Source organism: Lacerta agilis, chromosome 5 (assembly GCF_009819535.1).
Source record: "Lacerta agilis isolate rLacAgi1 chromosome 5, rLacAgi1.pri, whole genome shotgun sequence".
Classification (NCBI taxonomy): domain Eukaryota; kingdom Metazoa; phylum Chordata; class Lepidosauria; order Squamata; family Lacertidae; genus Lacerta; species Lacerta agilis.
Genome location: NC_046316.1, coordinates 13810806 through 13830379, shown reverse-complemented (window position 1 = coordinate 13830379; position 19574 = coordinate 13810806). Strand labels below are relative to the sequence as shown.

At 39.4% G+C, this 19574-nt stretch overlaps 1 protein-coding gene across 2 annotated transcripts in view; it reads right to left on the bottom strand.

The window, feature by feature from the left end:
• LRMDA (leucine rich melanocyte differentiation associated) overlaps positions 1–19574 on the bottom strand; it is a 734571-nt gene that overhangs the window by 702704 nt on the left and 12293 nt on the right. For both annotated transcript variants that reach the window (XM_033148675.1, XM_033148676.1), the window contains exon 2: positions 17260–17360. In XM_033148675.1, coding sequence (XP_033004566.1) covers positions 17260–17360 — 101 coding nt within the window. The remainder of the gene's footprint in view (positions 1–17259; positions 17361–19574) is intronic.

The following is a 19574-nucleotide window of genomic DNA, read 5'->3' as shown; positions in this document are numbered from 1 at the left end:
TGTCAGAAACAGGATGCTGGACTAGGCATGCCTTTAGTCTGATCCAGCTGTACTATGCTTATGAAAGTGCACATTGGCCATGCCCCGCACATTCAGTGGTAGTGAGGAGTGACTGCAAGTGCATGCAGTTGAATAGGGCTCCAGCTGATCAGAAACTGATTTACTGGGGTTCCCAATCAGGTGGAGGAGCTGCACATGTGTAGGGCTCATTTCTCACTAAACACTGAATGTGCACCTGCAAGGTGGGCACAACAGGTGGTTGTGTTAGTTTGAGGGATGTGTGGGCAGTGGGCACTCTCTCGCTAACTATGAAGGTGTGCATTTGGACATCTTTTATGTGTAAATGTGGTTTCTCACATCTATCTCATGGTTCTCTCTTCAACCCCCACTGCTGTTGTCTTCCCTAGAATCAAGATTCACATTAATGGGCCCATTCCTCTAGCAAGCTTGAATTCTCTTATACCAGAGAAGGAAACTTCAACCAATGTGCACCTCTGCTTGCTTTTGAAAACATGTTGTTCAGAAAGTCCTTTGGTTTCACATAGGACTAGAATTTTTTACTTGCTTTCATATTAATTAGCAAGAATCAATTGAAACCACACATATATCTGAGAGTTTAAAAGTGTAATAAATTACAGATTGCTTTAAACTCAGAAGCATATGGGAGTTCTAAAATGATAATTCTGGCTGTTACTGGATTATCTTTATGAAGCTGAGAATGATCTTTGGGATCAGGCATTCCTCGCTTCGCATGCTAGCCATGATGTTTCATTCCTGGCTTAATGCAAACCAGGGTTCACTCTTTTGTCCAAACCAGAGAACTCTGGCTTAATGTCAGCTAAAAGAGCAGGAAAATTTGCATGGTTTGAGATTAACAGAGAACTCTGGTTTGTATTAAGCCAGGAGCAAACAAACTGGCATGCAATGAGGAATGGTCAGCCTCAATGCTCACTCTTGACTTAATAAACCATGGTTTACAAAGCTGGGAAAGATCATTCAGATCCAACCATAGTGAAAAACTTGTATGTGTAAGGAACCAAATTCCAAAGAAGTAGGGTATTAGTCTGTGGTAGCAAAAAACAGCAGAGTCTTGTGGCACCTTAAAGCACAACATATTTATCATGGCATGAGTTCATTAGTAGAATCCAAATAATCAGATGCATAAAGTGTTCTCCTAAAATTGGCAGATTATATACGAACAGAAGTATTTTTTTAAAAAAAAATATGATAAGATTTGATGTCAGAGCAAAAGACCATTATAATTATATTAAAGCTTAAATGTATGGGGGGGGGGAAACCATTCACAAAACAGTGTTCATGACAACACAAACATCATGGCATTGATCAGCTAACCAACACCTGTAACAGTCCACATGTTTCTGTACTTCCTACTGCTACAGCATAGAAGAGCCATAACATACATTCATTCATCCATCCATCACATCTTACGTTGCTCCAGCCTTCCTCCTCCCTTAGGCATCTAGTTTTGCCATTTTCTGGAAACCAAAGTCCTGCTTTGTACCAAGAACTCAACCAGAAGAAAATGGAATGGACCACAATTTAAATGGTGTTAATTAATACCCCCAAACAAGGGCTTCTTTACTTACCCCCCCCCCCCAAAAAAAAATTATAGGCCCAGAAATTTATTTATTTATTTATAGCATTTGTGTTTGTTTGCAAGTCTTATTTTTAAATCTGTCATCCAAGTTGACCATTTCTGACTTTTACTCTACAAAATCCAAATCCCCTTTTTCAGCACAAAAGCAAGCAACTCTGTCACAGTCGTATGTGCAGATGTATTTTGTATGCCTTCAATGGTCCCTCCATTGATAACCTTTCAACTCCTGTACAATCCAGAAAGAACTCCTTCTTATTGAGAAGCATTGTTTCCCAGTTTACTGAGAAGACAATTATCACCTTTTGATCAAAAGGTCCATAACCCTGTTACTTCCTGTCTACCTTCTTAGGTGTCCCTCCTGTTCATTTCCTTATTAATTTAGAATCTTTCCTTACTCTATAAAAAACCCATGTTTTATATGTTATGTTACGAATGAGAATTTCTGGTTTCCACAAGTCCAGATGGCAACTCTGTCCGCATATTTGTTCAGGCAACAATATCAGTGGACTTAATAGCATAAACCATAGCATCAAGAGTACATTCACCTGCTCGTATTCAAAGGTGTTACATGCTATAACACTTGTATTCTATATAGGGGGGAAATGGACATAAACCTTACATCACAACTGGCAATATTGGGGGGGGGGGACCACACAGTGGGGGAGTTCAGTCTCAAAGGTCAACTTTGCCCCTAACCTAAAGGTGGCTATTTTAAAAGAAAGGGATTTGAAAAGCGAGAGTGCAATGTGAAACTGCTAAATTACAATGAATCCAGAAGTTCAATTCTATCACCTGTGGTTTGAATCAGACTAACAGATTTTTAATCACACTATATGCATTGATTAGCTTACCAATGCCACTATGTACAGTCTGTACTGTATTTCTTTTCACTCTATCTGAAGAAGTGTGCATGCACATGAAAGCTCATACCAAGAACAAACTTAGTTGGTCTCTAAGGTGCTACTGGAAGGAATTTTTTAAATTTTATTTTATTTTATTTTCACTCTGACCTCCTGGTTTACAACCAAGTTTACTACCTTACCCTACAAACCGTGTGTGTGCGTAATCAGGATTTCAGGGTAACATTTCATGCAACTGATGAAGTGGCCTGTAGTCTACAAAACCTTAATAAATTTGTTTGTATTTAAGGTGCTGCAATACTTTATATTTTAGCTGAAAAAACTAACATGGCAACAAACATTATGTATTTTGATAACTTTCATGCACTAAAGAAACAAAATTAACTGTTTCTTCTTCCTTTTAATTGTTGTATCAGCATGCAACCAGGTCTCTTAGCCGTTATTTTTTAAGCTTCATTATATAATATTTCAATGTCAAATTGACGAATAATAGGACAAGATATTGCAGAATAGGCAATTTAAAAAATAGATGCAAATCAACAGGAAAAAAATGCTTCAAAGCATGTCTGTATTGGCATGATTCTATATATATGTCTGATAATAAATGAGCTTGTAACAAACAGGAATCTGCAAATGTTCCCTCCCATCCTATATAGCTAATTATGCCAATGCAACATTACATTTTCCTAAATGCCTTATAAACTGATTTAGCTACTCAGAAAAGAAATATTGTTAAATAGATGTGATAGATGCAAGTTGAAACATTCAAATTTCAATTCTGGCACCAATTCCCAGACCCCTTTCTCCAAGTAATTTAAGGACTTCCTGTAGATAGTTTTTCATATTCCTCTAAACTGACATTTTATCTTTCTACAGTATCTCACCAGAATGAGCATGCTCTAAAACAATGACAGGCCTTCTTTGGCTGTCATCTCTCATTCTGGCAAAGACAGATGTCTTACGCTGGCTTATGCCAATAATAGACCCGACAGGAAAAAAACAACAGAGACTACCTGCCTCTGATGTAAAGGCACCAATTCACATTTGTGACACTCATTTGTCAATTAACAGATTTCTCTCATTGTTGACACATGGGACTTAAAAGATGTGGGCTAGAAAGTGATGAATTAAAAAAGACAGATGAGTAAGCTATGAGCTGCAAAGTAATACTATAATGTGCTTTAGATAGGAATATCAACTGACACCCCTGACAGGCCATACACGGTTTTATTTCATTTTCCACTGTATCTCAGCTTCATACTTTGTCTTCTTTGTTCTCTTTTCATCAAGCTCCTAACATCTCATTCTGACAGCCAGAGACATTTAAGGCACTTTCGTTTCAAATGCAAGTTAGCGTACTTGATTTGTCATTAAAATGCAAAACGATTGCCATCCGCAGGTAAAAATGTAGGTAAGCTTAAAAGGTTGTATCTGCAAAGTATAAAAGCTGAAAGTGGTTTCTGGCTGCTTGGCTTAACTCTTTCACTCGCTGTTCAGAATTTAAGGGAAAGAATGATTATGTGTCTGAGAGAGGTCCAGCAACGCATGCACTTTTAAACTAAGTGCAATTTTGTCAGTGGAACCACTCTACAGAGCTCAATAACCACTTTGGTCACCTGTGCTACATACATTATCCGAAACATTACCACTAAGGGGTTGAATTGGTAACAGAATAAATTCATGTGCAAATCTGTGCCTCATGCCCAGATATTGTGCCGTGCTATATTGTTCCCTTTTAAGAAGTGGCACACAGATTCATGGAGGTCAGGTCAATCACAAACTATTTTCTATAACAGCTAAATAGAACCACTGGTATGCATCTGAATACCAGATGCTAGAGCATGGCCAATGGGAGAGAGCCAGTGTTTTCATGCTCCACTCATTGGCTTCATGGAAGCAACTGTGGATACTTGACTACAGTGGTACCTCTGGTTACGTACTTAATTCGTTCCAGAGGTCCGTTCTTAACCTGAAACTGTTCTTAACCTGAAGCACCACTTTAGCTAATGGGGCCTCCTGCTGAAGCTGCGCCGCCAGAGCATGATTTCTGTTCTTATCCTGAAGCAAAGTTCTTCACCTGAAGCGTTATTTCTGGGTTAGCAGAGTATGTAACCTGAAGCGTATGTACCACTGTACATGGATTCTTAGTCTGATTCAGTAAGGCTCTTATGCCCTGGTCTAGCACAATGCTTTCAATGATGAAGCAATGCAGTACCAGTTCTCTAGGGCAGAATATGAATATACTTATTATGCATATCTTCCCCAAGATCACCAAAATCAGTTTTGATCTTCTGTTGGTATGGAGTTACTGTGAAGTTACTCCAGGACCTCCATCACTCTTACAATTTTTTGATACTTTCCTCTTCTTCTTCTTCTGCAGTGTTCCCCACCCCGACCCCCTACCTGCAGCAGAGCCTCTTCAGGAGCAGGTGTTCAAATCCCACTGCAGTTAGCATGGCTCAGTCAGTGGATAGAATGTCAGATTTCAGCAGCTTTCAGGTAGGTAGTTCCTTTCACTGCTTTTCCACTGTAGGTTACAACTACACTGTGGTCAACTTTCCAAACCACTGGGGATTCTGCACTTTTTGTATACATACGTTCCCTCTGTTATGTTCAGCCAATGCCGTAGCTGCTGTGAGTGGTGAAGGTCCAATTCACATAAGCAGCCATTTTAAGCTCAGCACACATTCACTATGATGTTTGCAGCTGCGCTACCAATTTATCACCTGATTCACTTCTTGGTGCTTTAATTAGCACTAAAAACACTTCCAGATATATAGTTTTAAAATATAGAAATATTAGAAAAAAAAAGCCACTTTAATGAGTTTTACAGTGCTGTAACACTATAATACTATTCTTTCCAAAATGCCGATTAAAACCTCTCCGGTCAAGATGCTTAAAGGCCATGACCTGAAAAGGTTTTCTCCTCAACAAGAGTGTTATAGCACTGCAACCCTTTAATAGCTATTTCACTCTTGTAAAAACAATATAGCTGGGAAAGCCTGTTAGCACTAAAAGATTGATTTAAAATAAAACAAGGTGGTAAATTGGTGCCAACTCCATAGGTTGAGTGTGCTCTGAGCTGCAATAGGTTCACTTCTCTGATTAGGTCACTGTCCGTAGCAAAACCCCACCCTTTTTAAAAGACGGAGTAATGTTGCAGGAATTTACACCTATGGGAACTACACTAGTCTTCAGTCTCTCAAAAAAAGTTGAACTTTCTGTGGTCAAATATAAAATAAAAGAACTAAAGGGAAAATACAGGACAACAATTAATGGATCATGGCATCATGTGGCTTGCCCTGTAAACAGCATGGCAACTCCAGACTAAATTTTTAAAGTGCTGCAATATGGAAGCATTCTTGGGGGGGGGGGACATGAAGCTTACATTACACACCTTAACTTTTCACAGGGTTAATTTAAGAATAAAAGGAGACTGGTGCATGTATGTCATCCTGAGTTCCATAGAAGATGTGGGTGTTTTGCTTTGTTTTTTTTTACAAGTTTTTCCTAATACTATGTGAATGTGTTTGTGTGGCTTTTTCACCCCATTGCAACTGATGTTTCACTTCAGCTTTTGATTAAGGCAACGGGGAGGAAGACTGATGCAGAGTCAAAAATGTGAGCAAAAATGCAAAAAAAAAAGGTTAATGCACTTTTAATTTAAGAACTCTTAACTACACAGCCATAAAAAGAGAGATGAATAGCTCTAAGCTACAGAATGGGATGTGTGCAAATTTTAATTTATTATGATACTCAGTGTCCTATAGAGCAAATTACTATTTCCAGCTTAACTTCATTTAGACAGGCTGTTCTCATTACACACACACACACACACACACACACACACACACACACATGTTGCAACTATGGACACATACAACTAATATTGGCAATTTTCATATTCAAGAGTTAAGCTGGCAGTATATATTTGCAGCTGCAGGTAAGTGTCTTGAAAACAGCAACAGGCTTCTGAATAGTTATGGCAGATTTGCAAGAAGAAGCTGTGCCTTTGTTGCAAACGATGTTACACAATTAATCTTAGTTTGTTGAGCAATAGCCAGCACAGTAGAAAGCTGATCAGAGCTTTGAATGAGGAACTAAACATGCATGAGTAAACTAAGCCTTTGTAAAATGAACCCTATACAGATAATTCACATCTTCCAAATTCAGGAAAGGGTTCAATTTTAATTTTCTTTAACAAGAGATATATGTGTGCATGTTTGACATTCAAGAAGACCCCTTGTATTAATTGTCTGCAATGTGCACAGATGTTGGGATCCAAAGTAACACACAATTGGGGAGGGAGGGGAAGCCACCAGGAAATCATGCCCTTTTGAAAATTCCACCACTGCTTCTGCTGAAAAGTACCAGGATATACAATGCCACTTTTCAACTATGTGAAAAATCCATGAAAAAATAAAAATAAAAATTTCACACATATTTACACTTCAAATTTACACAACCTTGTTGATAAACAGATTCAGCAGATGAACTCTTAGTAATCCAACTGCCATGTAAACTCAATTATCTGTTATCTTGACAAGGTTAAGGTAGTAAAGGTAACATTACAGAGTTCTCTCTTAGATTGTAGAGCAAGCCAGAAAAGAGACGTAGTTCCCAGTAAAGTTTTGTTTTTGAAGGAACACAGGGTTAAAATGTGAAGTTGGAATTTGCTGTTCTTTGCACTAACTTCCATTGAAAAATATATGCCATTCTTATGTCCATTCATCCAGAAGAGATCATTCTGAAGCTCTTCACAGGCTGCTTGAAATGATGCCATGTTGAATAGTTTGGGGGTCATTGATTAATTTAGGTAAAGGTAAGGTAAAGGGAGCCCTGACCATTAGGTCCAGTCGCGGACGACTCTGGGGTTGCGGTGCTCATCTCGCTTTACTGGCTGAGGGAGCCGGCATACAGCTTCCAGGTCATGTGGCCAGCATGACTAAGCCACTTCTGGCAAACCAGAGCAGCGCACGGAAACGCCGTTTACCTTCCCGCCAGAGTGGTACCTATTTATCTACTTGCACTTTGATGTGTTTTCGTACTGCTAGGTTGACAGGAGCAGGGACCGAGCAACGGGAGCTCACTCCATCGCAGGGATTTGAACCACTGACCTTCTGATCGGCAAGCCCTAGGCTCTGTGGTTTAACCCACAGCACCACCCACGTCCCTCCTTGATTAAGTTAATCTACCAACTATTCACCCCCAATATTGACCATTTATGAATGTTAAATGCAAGCCATCCAAATAAAGATATTTGGGAGACCACACTAACTGCTTCTAGACATTGTGAAAACTGATGTTTATTGCTACCTTTCTCTGATCAGGAGTTAGGTCCTATTTTATCCCATGACTACTAAAAAAAAAAACTTTTTTCTTTTTTTGAAACTTTTGCCAACTGACTATGTCAAAGGCATTTTGAAAATAGAAGTATTTGGGGAGAATTCAGCTAATGAATCCCGTCAGCAGAAGCCCTGCACTCTTCTTCTCCTTTCTCTGTGCACCCCCTGAAATTGGCACTGCTGAGAGCGGCCAGGATACCCTCAGAACAGCACACAGCAGAAGAGAGTGGATTGTTCCATTTGGGAAGCTGTAATGCTTGTCCTGGCAGAATAATCATCTTAGTGTGACATTCAATTCCTTTCATAGTGTCTTTTTAGTTCACAGACTCTACATGTTTGCACACCACCCTTAAAATACTCTAAGTTGGTGAACTGATACTTCATTTTTTAGAAGCCATACTGATCCTCTGTGAGCAAAGCTTGGTCTTCTGTGTTGGATCATTTATAATGTTTTCCTCTAGTTTACCTTTGACACCAATGTTGGGTTGACAGCTGTGCTGGAACTGCCCTTTTGTGCCTGGATACAGATACAGATACAGATACAGATACAGATACAGATACAGATACAGATACAGATACAGATACAGATACAGATACAGATATATGATCTCTTGTGTTTTAATGGTTGTAACCTGCCCTGAGGCCTTAAGTGAAGAACAGGTAATGTAGTGTTATAGCAACAACACTCAGCGTACCAAGCCTCAGACAAGCAGAGTGCTTATAGTCTGAAAATCAACAATATCACCTATATCTGACAAGCATGTTGCCAGAAATTTCATCCAAACTACACACTACATATGAATATGTTAAATGATGGTTCAATGGCCCCCTTTAAATAACGAAAACCCTCTTCTGGTGAAGGCAGTCAGGAGTGAAGAGGTGGCAGATGGGGAAGGGGGCACAGTGCCATTTCCCCATGCCAAATCAGCCCTCAAGCAGCTTAACCCCAGAGAGCTTTAAATGCAGCATTTAAAATCAAATTGCATGTCAGTGCAGTCAAGAAATCCACACTTAACGGTTGAATTCAGGCTAAAAGTTTTTTCCATTGACATAGAAATTTCAGTATAGCACAAAATCTATCAACTGCTTTTTAAACATGTTTTCCTAACAATTCTCTTGTCTTTTGTTCACAAGCTGAGGGAAGAAATTAGCAAAGAGGAAGAAATGCAAGAAGGCTTCGTGACATAAACTAAGATCTTGGGCCAGGAGTCCTCTCGCTATTGCCAAAATAACACTGAAATAAGAGCAACCAAGACAAAAATAGCTGCTCAGCCACCAACTGACCACATAATGGAAACCAACCACAAAAAACTCAAAGCACAAGCCTTCCCTCGTTGTCAGTGTCTCTTCACTGAAAGAGACTCTAACTTGAATTACAAACCTATATTAACTATGACCTGGATGACAGCATAATTACTATATATGCATGTCTAATCTGACACACTGGCTCCTCAGCCTGGAAAAAAAATGCACTGGTCTTTGATGCTGTCATGATAATCAGGTTTCCCTCATTTTGCTCTATGGCAATCGCCTGCGCCACTTCACGTAATAGACAGGGTGACATCAGAGTGGCTCTTTTTAGCATGGCTAACACACACAAAAATAGCAACTCAATTGTATTGTGCCTGCAATGTTACCAAGGTTGCCTCCTCCTTTTTTGCAGTACATTGGGTACTTCTTTAGCACCAAGCAGAGGGAGCAAAGTACAGAGTAAAAGACAAAGGCTTTCATGATGTAGCAGTTTCCTGCTCCTCTTATCATTCTTCACTGTGTCAGCATCTTGAATGGTGATTTTAGAGAGAGCATTTGAGTGTGTCTGGACCAGTACCCTTGTCACATTTGATTTCAGAGTTATCCTCTGCTGTTCTAGAAAAATCTCTGCGCCTTTTCAATCTCCTCCTTCTGCATACACTAGGGATGGATGAGAAATGCTTTCAGGTCACGTTTTAACATGAACCCTACCTATTCTGCAATTCCTGAACCAATAAGCAAACCAAAACATTTATCCCTTGAAACTCACACTTCTCTTTTCCAGCTGAAATATTTGATCACAGAGATATTCATATACACACTCCAACACATACAGTATGCTAGAAAAATGCCTGAATTAGGGGAAATGTGCAGATTTTTTGAAAGAAAATTTTGCAAATTGATGCAAAAATGGGGAAAACTGAGCATTTGGCTAGAAAAAAAAGAGAGATCAAAAGCTTTTCCTATCCCAAGTTGATAGAGCCAAAAACATCTACTGCTTTTAGGTGTTATTGTTTTAAAATGCTTTAAGTGTGTTTTTAATGTTATTGTTTTACTACTTTACTGGGCAACCTTAGAAAAAAAAGGGCAGAATAAAAGTTTGTTTATTTGTTTGTATTTATATCCCACCTTTTTCTCCAAGGTGCTGAAGGTGACACCCATAGTTTCCTCCTCCTCTTCATTTAAACCCCACAACAATGTTGTGAGGTACGTTAGGCTGAGGGGCGGAGACTAGCCATAAGTCACCTAGCAATCTTCATGGCCAAGTGTGGATTTGAACCCTGGGACTCAGCTAGATTGGTAAAAGAAAAAGTGTTTTATATGCATTGTATATGCATTATAACACTGTAACACCAGATGGTGCTGTGGAGTTCCATTTTTGCCAATTCAATTTCTCAAAGTTTAAAACATGTTTAACTGAAACGCTTCTTTGAAGTGTCTAGATGCAGCCCTGGTCTCCCAGCTCTTAGTCTGACCCCCTAACCATTACACCACACTGGCTCTTCTTTGTGTGTGTGTGTGTGTGTGTGTGTGTGTGTGTGTGTGTGTGTAATATAGCTCCTGGTTGAATTCTAGAGGGACCTGCCTGTACAGGTTACTTCCAGGCAACAATTCAGTTACCTGTCCTCGTTTATACTACTGACAGTAGCCCTTCACACTTTATGGAGTGCTGATACAAAAGGCCCATTATTTTTCGGGACAGGGGAGTTATAAGATGCCACCAGGAAGAGAAAGCTGGAAAGGTCCTGTCCACATGCTAAACATGATGCGTAGCATATTTTCATTCCAGACCCTATTTTTCTAAACTGTTTGAAATAAATCCATATTTAATCACAAGAAAGCGTTAGCACCCTCTGAAATTTCTATCAGAGTTTTCAATCAGAACAGCTTTTGATTCAAGTGAGAAATACAGGCAAGCATCTCATATTGGATGATTTTGGAACAATAAACTAAATTGTACAAGTTCGTTAGTTACTTGACCCAATCTGTGACAACAAGCCACAGGGAAGAGAATTACAATAAGCTACAAATACTTTACGACAGAAACAAAATCTATATGGGTGGATAAGCGAAGGCAGGTCTGTTTAAGAAAAATAAAATTACATGCACCAAATTCAATGGGTTAGTTTTAGGCAAGAAAAAAACACCTCAGTATTAAGTAAGGTGGAGGAAATTTTCCCCTCCCAAGTTTCAGTCTTTTTTAAAAAAAAAATGTAGAAAAGTATGCAGAAGAGTTGCAAGACAGAACGGCTTCGCAACAAGATCCAGTATGTGTAAACATCACTTTATTTCCCAAGGAGGGCGGGGAGGAGGCTACAACTGCCAGTTGCAAACACCGAACAAGATAAATCAATTAGCTTGCTAATTTCTCCCCCCTCTCATTTATTTAGCTCTGCACTGTATTTGTCATAATTGACTATAATTATGTTAATTACTAACTCCAGTATAATTACTGTATTTGTCATTTAGCACACTGTGTACCCAAAGCAAATCTGGCAATTGTCGGGCATCAAAAAGAATGCACCATCCTCCAGGAGGGGTTCACTCTGAAAACTGGCTGGTATACATTCAGCAAATGAAAGGGCAAAGGAGAATTTCATGCAATGCTAGTCTAAAGCGCTGGTTCATTAAGGATATTAATTTTCTGATAACTACACATTTAAGCATGACACATCAGAGAGTACCTACAGGATTTAGCAATTATTAATGCGTGACAGTTTCAAATGCTAAGTGAATCAATTAAACAGCAGCATTCACAATTTGAGAAGAGATAACTGCTTCATAACTGCCTAAGACTACAATTTTCACATGACAAAAAAGGGCCATTCAGGCTCCTTCAAAGCCTGACAGGTCAAAAAAGAAGTTTGAAACAAAAGCACCTTATAACCATCATCTCTCCTCTTTACTTGTCAGATCAAGTTTGCAAGTGTCTCTGCTGAAATGGCATCGCCATGCCAGCTGACACAAGGTGATTTTTCATGTCTTGTCAAAGAAAATCTTTTATTCTATTTGCTCCGCATTAACATGTTACGTTTATTGATCAAGCCCCTTCTGCAGCCGCAGCAGGGCACTGGGCTCTTATGCCTAAGGGGGGCTTTGATGTCCCGGTGACATTCCAGACCGAATAATGCACATACTAAATGGATTTCATGCAGAAATGTGTTTGTGCATGACAGCTACATTAATAACAGCCTCTCACACTGATAAATATGCAATTGCTACTATTAAGATTTACCCAATTACAGTGAAAATATTCCCAGTACCTAATAAATGTACCCATAAAGAAAAGTTTTAACAATAGTGCATTTTTCTCACATATTAAAGTGAATGAAGATTCGTCTTAAGGACTATAATGAGAATGTCGTGCTTTATCTTAAATCTTTCTTTTGTTGCTACAATAATAAGCCAGGCAAAGAGATGTAACAGGGATGGAGTAAGTGGTGTCCCAGGCAAATCTTAAAAGCTTGAAGGCACCTACAAAATGGAATCCAAATGTTGTCTGACACTTCAGCAGAAGTAGCATTCACAAGAGTTTTGAGTTCTTCTGACCTCAACAATGGATTGACTGGCATCACCCTTGGAAAATCACCAACCCTTCTTCCAGCTGTCTTCTAAAATTATTGAGCACACCCTAGAGAAAATTAAGAGTCTCTCTGAACTATTCAGATATGCAGATCCACCACTGACAGACTTGCATGCATGAATGAGCCGTAAAAGATTAACCAGCAGCAGAGATAAGCCACCTCAGACAGAAGTTTCTGATCACCCTATTGTTTATTTAAACTCAATGTTTTTCAAAGCACGCTGTTCACACATTCACCTGAAAGTCACCAGTTGTTGTGTTGGCATCCATCTGTCTCGGGAGACAATGGAAGAATGCACCTTTCGGTCAAACCATTGGAGAGTTACAGCACCTGCTATGGCTGTAGAGATCAATATGGGAGAGACATGTTTTACTGCAGGTGGGCAGATGAAGGCACTCAAAAAGCATGTGGGAATCAACCCTAAATTCTACTGGAATTGGCAGCAGACAAATAGATTAGGGATTCTTTCAAGAGAATCTCAAGGCAACTAAGTGATATTGTGCCAAACACTCAAATATTTCATTTGAAGATTGGCCATAACATTGCACCCTACCAACTGCATGACTGTTCACTCTTTGGCAGCTTAAAAGAGGTTTGGTGACCTCATGGCATCATAGTTTCACAGCTGTATGTTTTAGGCAGTTGTTTCCAATTCTCCTTCCTGTTCGAGCAATACTTCCATCTCTCAGTCAGCAATCAGGTCTCATTTACTGAGATCTATGAGACTTAAACTATGGGTAGAATCTAAAGATCTACCTTAAACAGTCTCAGATTTTCACTATTTGGGCCTTTGAATTGCAAATTCCCCGAGTCACATCACAAGACATTTTTGTAAAGGCCTCCCACTTCAAAAATTGTTTGCCACTTCAAAAAGTGTTTGCTCTTGAAACAGCAGCTGCTCTAAGGACACATCCCAAATTTCCTTTGAATCCAATATATTTCCTGAACACAAGACAAAAGCTGCTATGGGCACATAGAGCTAACATCACATGTTTTTGGATCCTTGGCCTCTGTTCTCATGACCACTTAGTGTCCCCAACCTTCTCTGGATTGCACCCCTTGTCTCTCAAATATAATTTTTTAGGCAAAGCAGAGAATTTCATGCCTTTATCAGCTCAATTCATATGCCCCATATAGCTAGTGCAAGATACAAATGAATTTTAGGGGTTTCTTTCTTGTTATGCTCATCAAAACATACAACGTATTCAGCTGCCTTCTCTCCTCCTAATTTTTTAAGTAGGCAAATGTGTCAGAAGATTGTCAACCTAATTCATTTCAGCTACTCCATTGAAAGCAAGGTCTGTTTACTTCCCCTAGAATAATTAGACGGAGGAATCTGCATAGCTGCTGTCAGTAATTTTACCTTACATTTTTCTACTTAAAATTTTCCAGGAACCATGAGAAATCTCATTAAAACCAGATTCTCATAATATTTCATGCTGTTTTAAAAATTACATTTAAAGATTTATATTCACATAGGAATTACCATAGACAGGAGAGAGAGATGACAAAAAGTCCTTAATTAATATAATCATTGCTACTCAGAAAAGAACCCAAATTGGAACAATGGGAAATGCAAGTTATTTTAATTTCCATCAGCAGTCAGGCAGAAGAGTGGGTAGGATGAGGAAGGACGGTGAAGCCACTTGGTCAACAGAAGCTACACAAGCCTATCTCAAGAAATCCACAAGAAACAATAAGTACAGGCAACAATGACTGCATTTGTCCTGGCCCATCCTAGCAGATGCAGTACTCAGCTTACCAGTTCCATTTTTGGCAAAGATCTCTCTCTCTTCTCCACAAGGTAACACAGATCCAAAATAGTTAAACCCCAGATTAGCTCAAACTCCAACAGGACCTTCCTTTTCACTCTACATACCACCATGCCTTGCTGGACATGTAACAGATGAATGGCCATGGCATTTCTGTTGCCTGGCTAGTATAGGATTTTAACGGTAGATCCCTGACCTAGAACAGATTGTTTACCTCAGTACAGAAAAACCACCCCCCTCCCATTCTCACTTTACTTTTAGTGTGAGTACTGTGGCAAATTGTAACACCTACTCTTTAGGCTTTTTGTATAGTATACTTTTTACTCTCAGAATCAAGTTGTATATGCTATATGATTTGCTGCCTGCTTATATTGCAACATTGCTGTCTGAAAGTAGCATCCATTTACTCTGTCACTTTCATTTCAAGTAATAAACTAATCTTTATTTATTTATCTGGTGCATGAACTTCTTGTGAGCATAAGGTCAATCGTAGGAACACACAACCATAACAGCCACATGTTTAACTCCAATATAAATCCTAAACCTCTTGGGAGTGTGTATGAGTGCTGGACAAGTATGTGGATTTAGACACACACACCTTGTAAGAGGCGAATGTACCCCAGTTTCTTGTGGAATAGCATGGATCTGAGTTTACTCCTCTTCCTGACATACACAGAATGTGTGCATGGAATATCTGGCACCAACTCTCACTCATCTGACACACCCAGGGACATAGCAGTGCAATTTGAACACCACTGGGTCAAAGAAGCAACATGTTATGACCCAGATCATTTTGACCATTTATAACAGCCCTGAAAGAGGAGGGAATTCCCTACTGCTGCGGGTTCCCCTTCAAGTTGGTAATGCAACATAAACATAAATTATTCAGTATGGTGATAAACAAGCATAGAATTTATATTAAAACTAAACTCTACATGTGCCAGAAGGCTCTGGGCAGACTAACTGATAACCCCAACAATCAACCCTGCAGCTCCAAGAAGGGGAGAAAGGGCAGGTTGCAACCAAACCCACATTTTGGATATAACAGAAATCTGTTCAAAGCATAAATCAGGATTACAATGCTGAAGCAGTTGCATGATGAGAAGACATGATCCCAAACCATGGTTAAGCAAGTCGGGGATGTTACATCCAAACCAGCCCAGATTCTCTTAAAATAGCCTTCTTTAAAAGGAAACATGAAATACCCATAGAAACAAGTTGAAGGCTTTACTTATAAGCTCTGAACTGTGACCAATATATACATTAAGTTAAAGGCTTTCTTATCCAAGGTGGGGGGAGAACATGGAGTGGGGAAATATATCTGAGGTTAAATGCTGCCAGGATCAGGAACTAACACCATATTCATGCGTTCCTTCCTCCCTGTGTGTGCTCAGTTTAACTGAACATTTTCTGGTTCGATTAAACCAGTTTGCTGTTACACATCAGCAACAGATGTTTGAGCAAGAACTCCAAACAAGGATTGCAAGTAGAGTTCAAGCCACAGTTTGTAGAATTAAGAATGTGACATGCAAATGCAGCCAGTAAGTTACATATAGCATTGATTAGTGTGGGTTTTCTACTAGAACCAAGGACTAGAAATTCATCACAAACACTAGGATCCAGGAGATATCATCCTGTGGCTCACCAAAATAATCCACTGAGCCCATTCAGGTGGACAGCATAGTAATGTATGCTCTCCAACTTTAGCCCTACAAAGTCTTAAATTATGAATATTTCTGATGACCACTCATTTAATATCCATTCCATTTAAAAAACACTGATTGCACCATTATCTTGCTCCTAAACAGACATTTTTCTCAGAAGTAAATAACTGGAGAGCCGGTGTGGTGTAGTGGTTAAGAGCGGTAGACTCGTAATCTGGGGAACCAGGTTCGTGTCTCCGCTCCTCCACATGCAGCTGCTGGTTGACCTTGAGCTAGTCACACTTCTTTGAAGTCTCTCAGCCCCACTCACCTCACAGAGTGTTTGTTGAGGGGGAGGAAGGGAAAGGAGAAGGTTAGCTGCTTTGAGACTCCTTCGGGTAGTGATAAAGCGGGATATCAAATCCAAACTCCTCCTCCTCCTCCTCCTCCTCTTCTGTTTTTATGTCCAAGTATTTGTACATTGGATTGTAGCCCTAGCCTTCAAGTAAGAGATAGCACTTTGTATCCTGGCATATGTACAGAGAAAGGCATACGAAAATGCATCTCTTAGCAAACCTAATACTGCCGTGCAAAAGGCATATGGAATATATGGCTTTTAGCTTAAGCTCCTGTTGTTAAAAGGCTATATTTAGTTGTAATCCAATACATTCCTATTGCTACAGCAACCAATTAGATAGGTAAATTGGCATGCTTGTTCAAGAAATACACTTCATATCTGAAAATAGGAAACTTGAGTTTAAAAATTATTCTAAAGCAATCCCACCCTGGAAGAGACTCAACAAAGTCTCAGACAGTTCAGAGAACTTAGCAATTCCTGATCTGTACTGAGAACACATTTTCATTCATCTCTTCTTTCAGCAGAAGCAGATGAAAAATAGTGCAAATTTCTTGTACAATGTAAGCTGCATCCATTACACTGCAAAATGATACTTGCAACTGATAATCTCCTCTTCATTCTTCTTCCAAAGAAATATCCAAAGAAAGTGTTAACCATAAACTCTTTTCTGCATACAGACTAGCTCTATATTAATGCACTATTCGTATCATTGGTAAACAATACATCAGTACAGAAATTGATGACATGTAGTAAAACAAATACTTTCTTTAAAAAATGCAAAAGGCTTCATTTGTGTTGCTCCATAGTCAAACCCAAAGCATGACCTACCTTAACAAGTTGAAGCTAAGATCCAGTCTTTTTGCAATGCGTCCATAGTTTTTTCCTAGGAATGCTGGGATTTCTTTGCAATCTTGACCGATATAAGATACCTATAAGAATTAAGGGGGAAAGAGTTTAGCAGCTGGGTGATTTGCGATCTTCAGACATCTATTGCCTTGAAATTCTAGATATGCAGGAAACAAAATGAGAGTATTCACCCAACTGTCAGGACAATAAACTGCTAGCATTGTTGAGATTAGTCTAGCTCCACCTGTCACATTATGAATCTGTTTTAACAACTTCCATGGTCAGCTCAAGTTGGATATTTTGCAGTTTCAAGAACAACTTATTTACTAAATTGTAATTAACTTTTCCAGAGTTAACAGCAGAGTATCTAAGAGATAGCATTTTTTAGTATCCTGCTTCGTAACATCATTAGTGTAGTGCCTCAGTTTTATTGTCTAGTTTATTTTGTTCAGGTGCCAAGCACCCTAAAATTTGGGAGTAAAGGGTGGGGGTGAAGAGGAGACAGGCTACATTTCTTAGGGGCAATACACATTAAAGTATCTGCAAAACAGTAACAATTTATTTCTATAGTTCGTTTTCATGTGGTCATAGTACTTCACTTAAATTACCTCAGGATATTACAGAGGGAAGAGATTGAAACGGACCGATAACAGCCTGCCTAAAGCCACCTTAGTGAGTTCACGGTTGAGAAGATTTGAATCGAGGGCTTCCCAGGTCTCTTAACCACTATGGGCTGGATTGGATGTTACAGAGCCAGATCTTACTGGTGGAAAGCAGGAGTGTTCCTATCTTGCCTCCACCATCAATGGAAAAATGTTTCAATGGGGACTGCATGCAGAAAGTCCAGTGAGTGTAAGCCCAAAGACACTACAAAATTTTACATGAGAAATCAACTGTGTAAAGTGAATCTGTATGCTTTGAATTTTGCACATGTAGACCATAAGTTAATATTTTATTAAAACATGGATAAACAATGGTTATCTGAGGTATATGCATGAGCAGCGAGGTAAGGTGCTCTCTCACCCCCTGCCATTACACATAGGAGAGTGATCAGTCTGTATCATCCAATCCAGCCCAAGTTATGTCTGTCTCCTAGCTGTTGTCTTTGTGTCTGCAAACCTACTGTACAAATGTAAAATGTAGAAAAAGTAAATCAAGGCTCTCAGCTGGAAACAAACGTGTATACTCATTCCATACCCAACCTGCCAATAACAACTCTTCATTAGTACTTTGTCATATCTGCAGCTGGACCACGACAATGGGTTGTAGCCAGATAAGTTCCACTCGAAGTAGATTCACTGAAATTAATGTACCTAAGCAAGCCATGTCCATCCATTTCAATGTGTTTACTCTGAGTCTGTCTGTCTATCAGTGGATACAACCTAATGGGTTCTCAAACAGAGGTGCCAGCAAAATGGGGGAGAAATCAGGCAGCAATCTTCAGGACAGCTCATACCATAATACCCTATCAGATAAACATGAACCTAACCAGATGAGGCATCCGGCATGTGGCAACACAAGAACAAGCCTTTTCTGCAGTGGCTGCCTGCTTGTGGAGGCTCACCTGGCACCTTCATTGCATATCTTTAGGCACCAAGCAAAACCATTCCTCTTCTTCCAGGCCTTTGGCTAGTTAAACAATATATAGCCTTTTTAAAACTGGGGCAGGGGGGCGGGTATTGCTTTTGTTTCTTACTGTGTTGTATATTTTTGTGTTTTCATATTGCAAACCCCCCTGTGATCCTCAGGTGAAGGGTGGTCTAGAAATTTAATAAATAATAGTAATAGTAATAAATACAAATTGCAACTATGTAAGATGGTTGAAAAGAACCTACTATAGTTTTTCGTACCTCCCAGTGTGGAAGGAAGTTCCAGAAGCCATCTTTTAAAGAATTTGTTTCTTGTAAGCAAAGAGTAGTAAGTGGAGCATTTTTCTGTTCATCTACTTTTGTTTTCATCTAGATTGTTTTAAAATATACCAAGTGAGTATGGGAAAGCAGGCAGGCACACTGTAAATGTTTCAAATAAGTACCGGTATCTGTTCTCCAAAACCAACCTTCATGTATTACAGCCTCCCACCCTGTTCCTTTCGCAAATCATCAGGTGCAAAACTCAGGCTTCTGTCACTTTCAACAGCTACATTCCAGCTACCAAATTGCTTCTCTTTAACTTCAACCCTAAGCAGGTGGTACATTTCCAGCAGCCACCCACCACCAATGCACATTAAAACAAGTCCCTCCTAGCAATCAATGCCTATTAAAGCAAGATTTTTAGTTAACATCAAAAAAAAAAAAAAT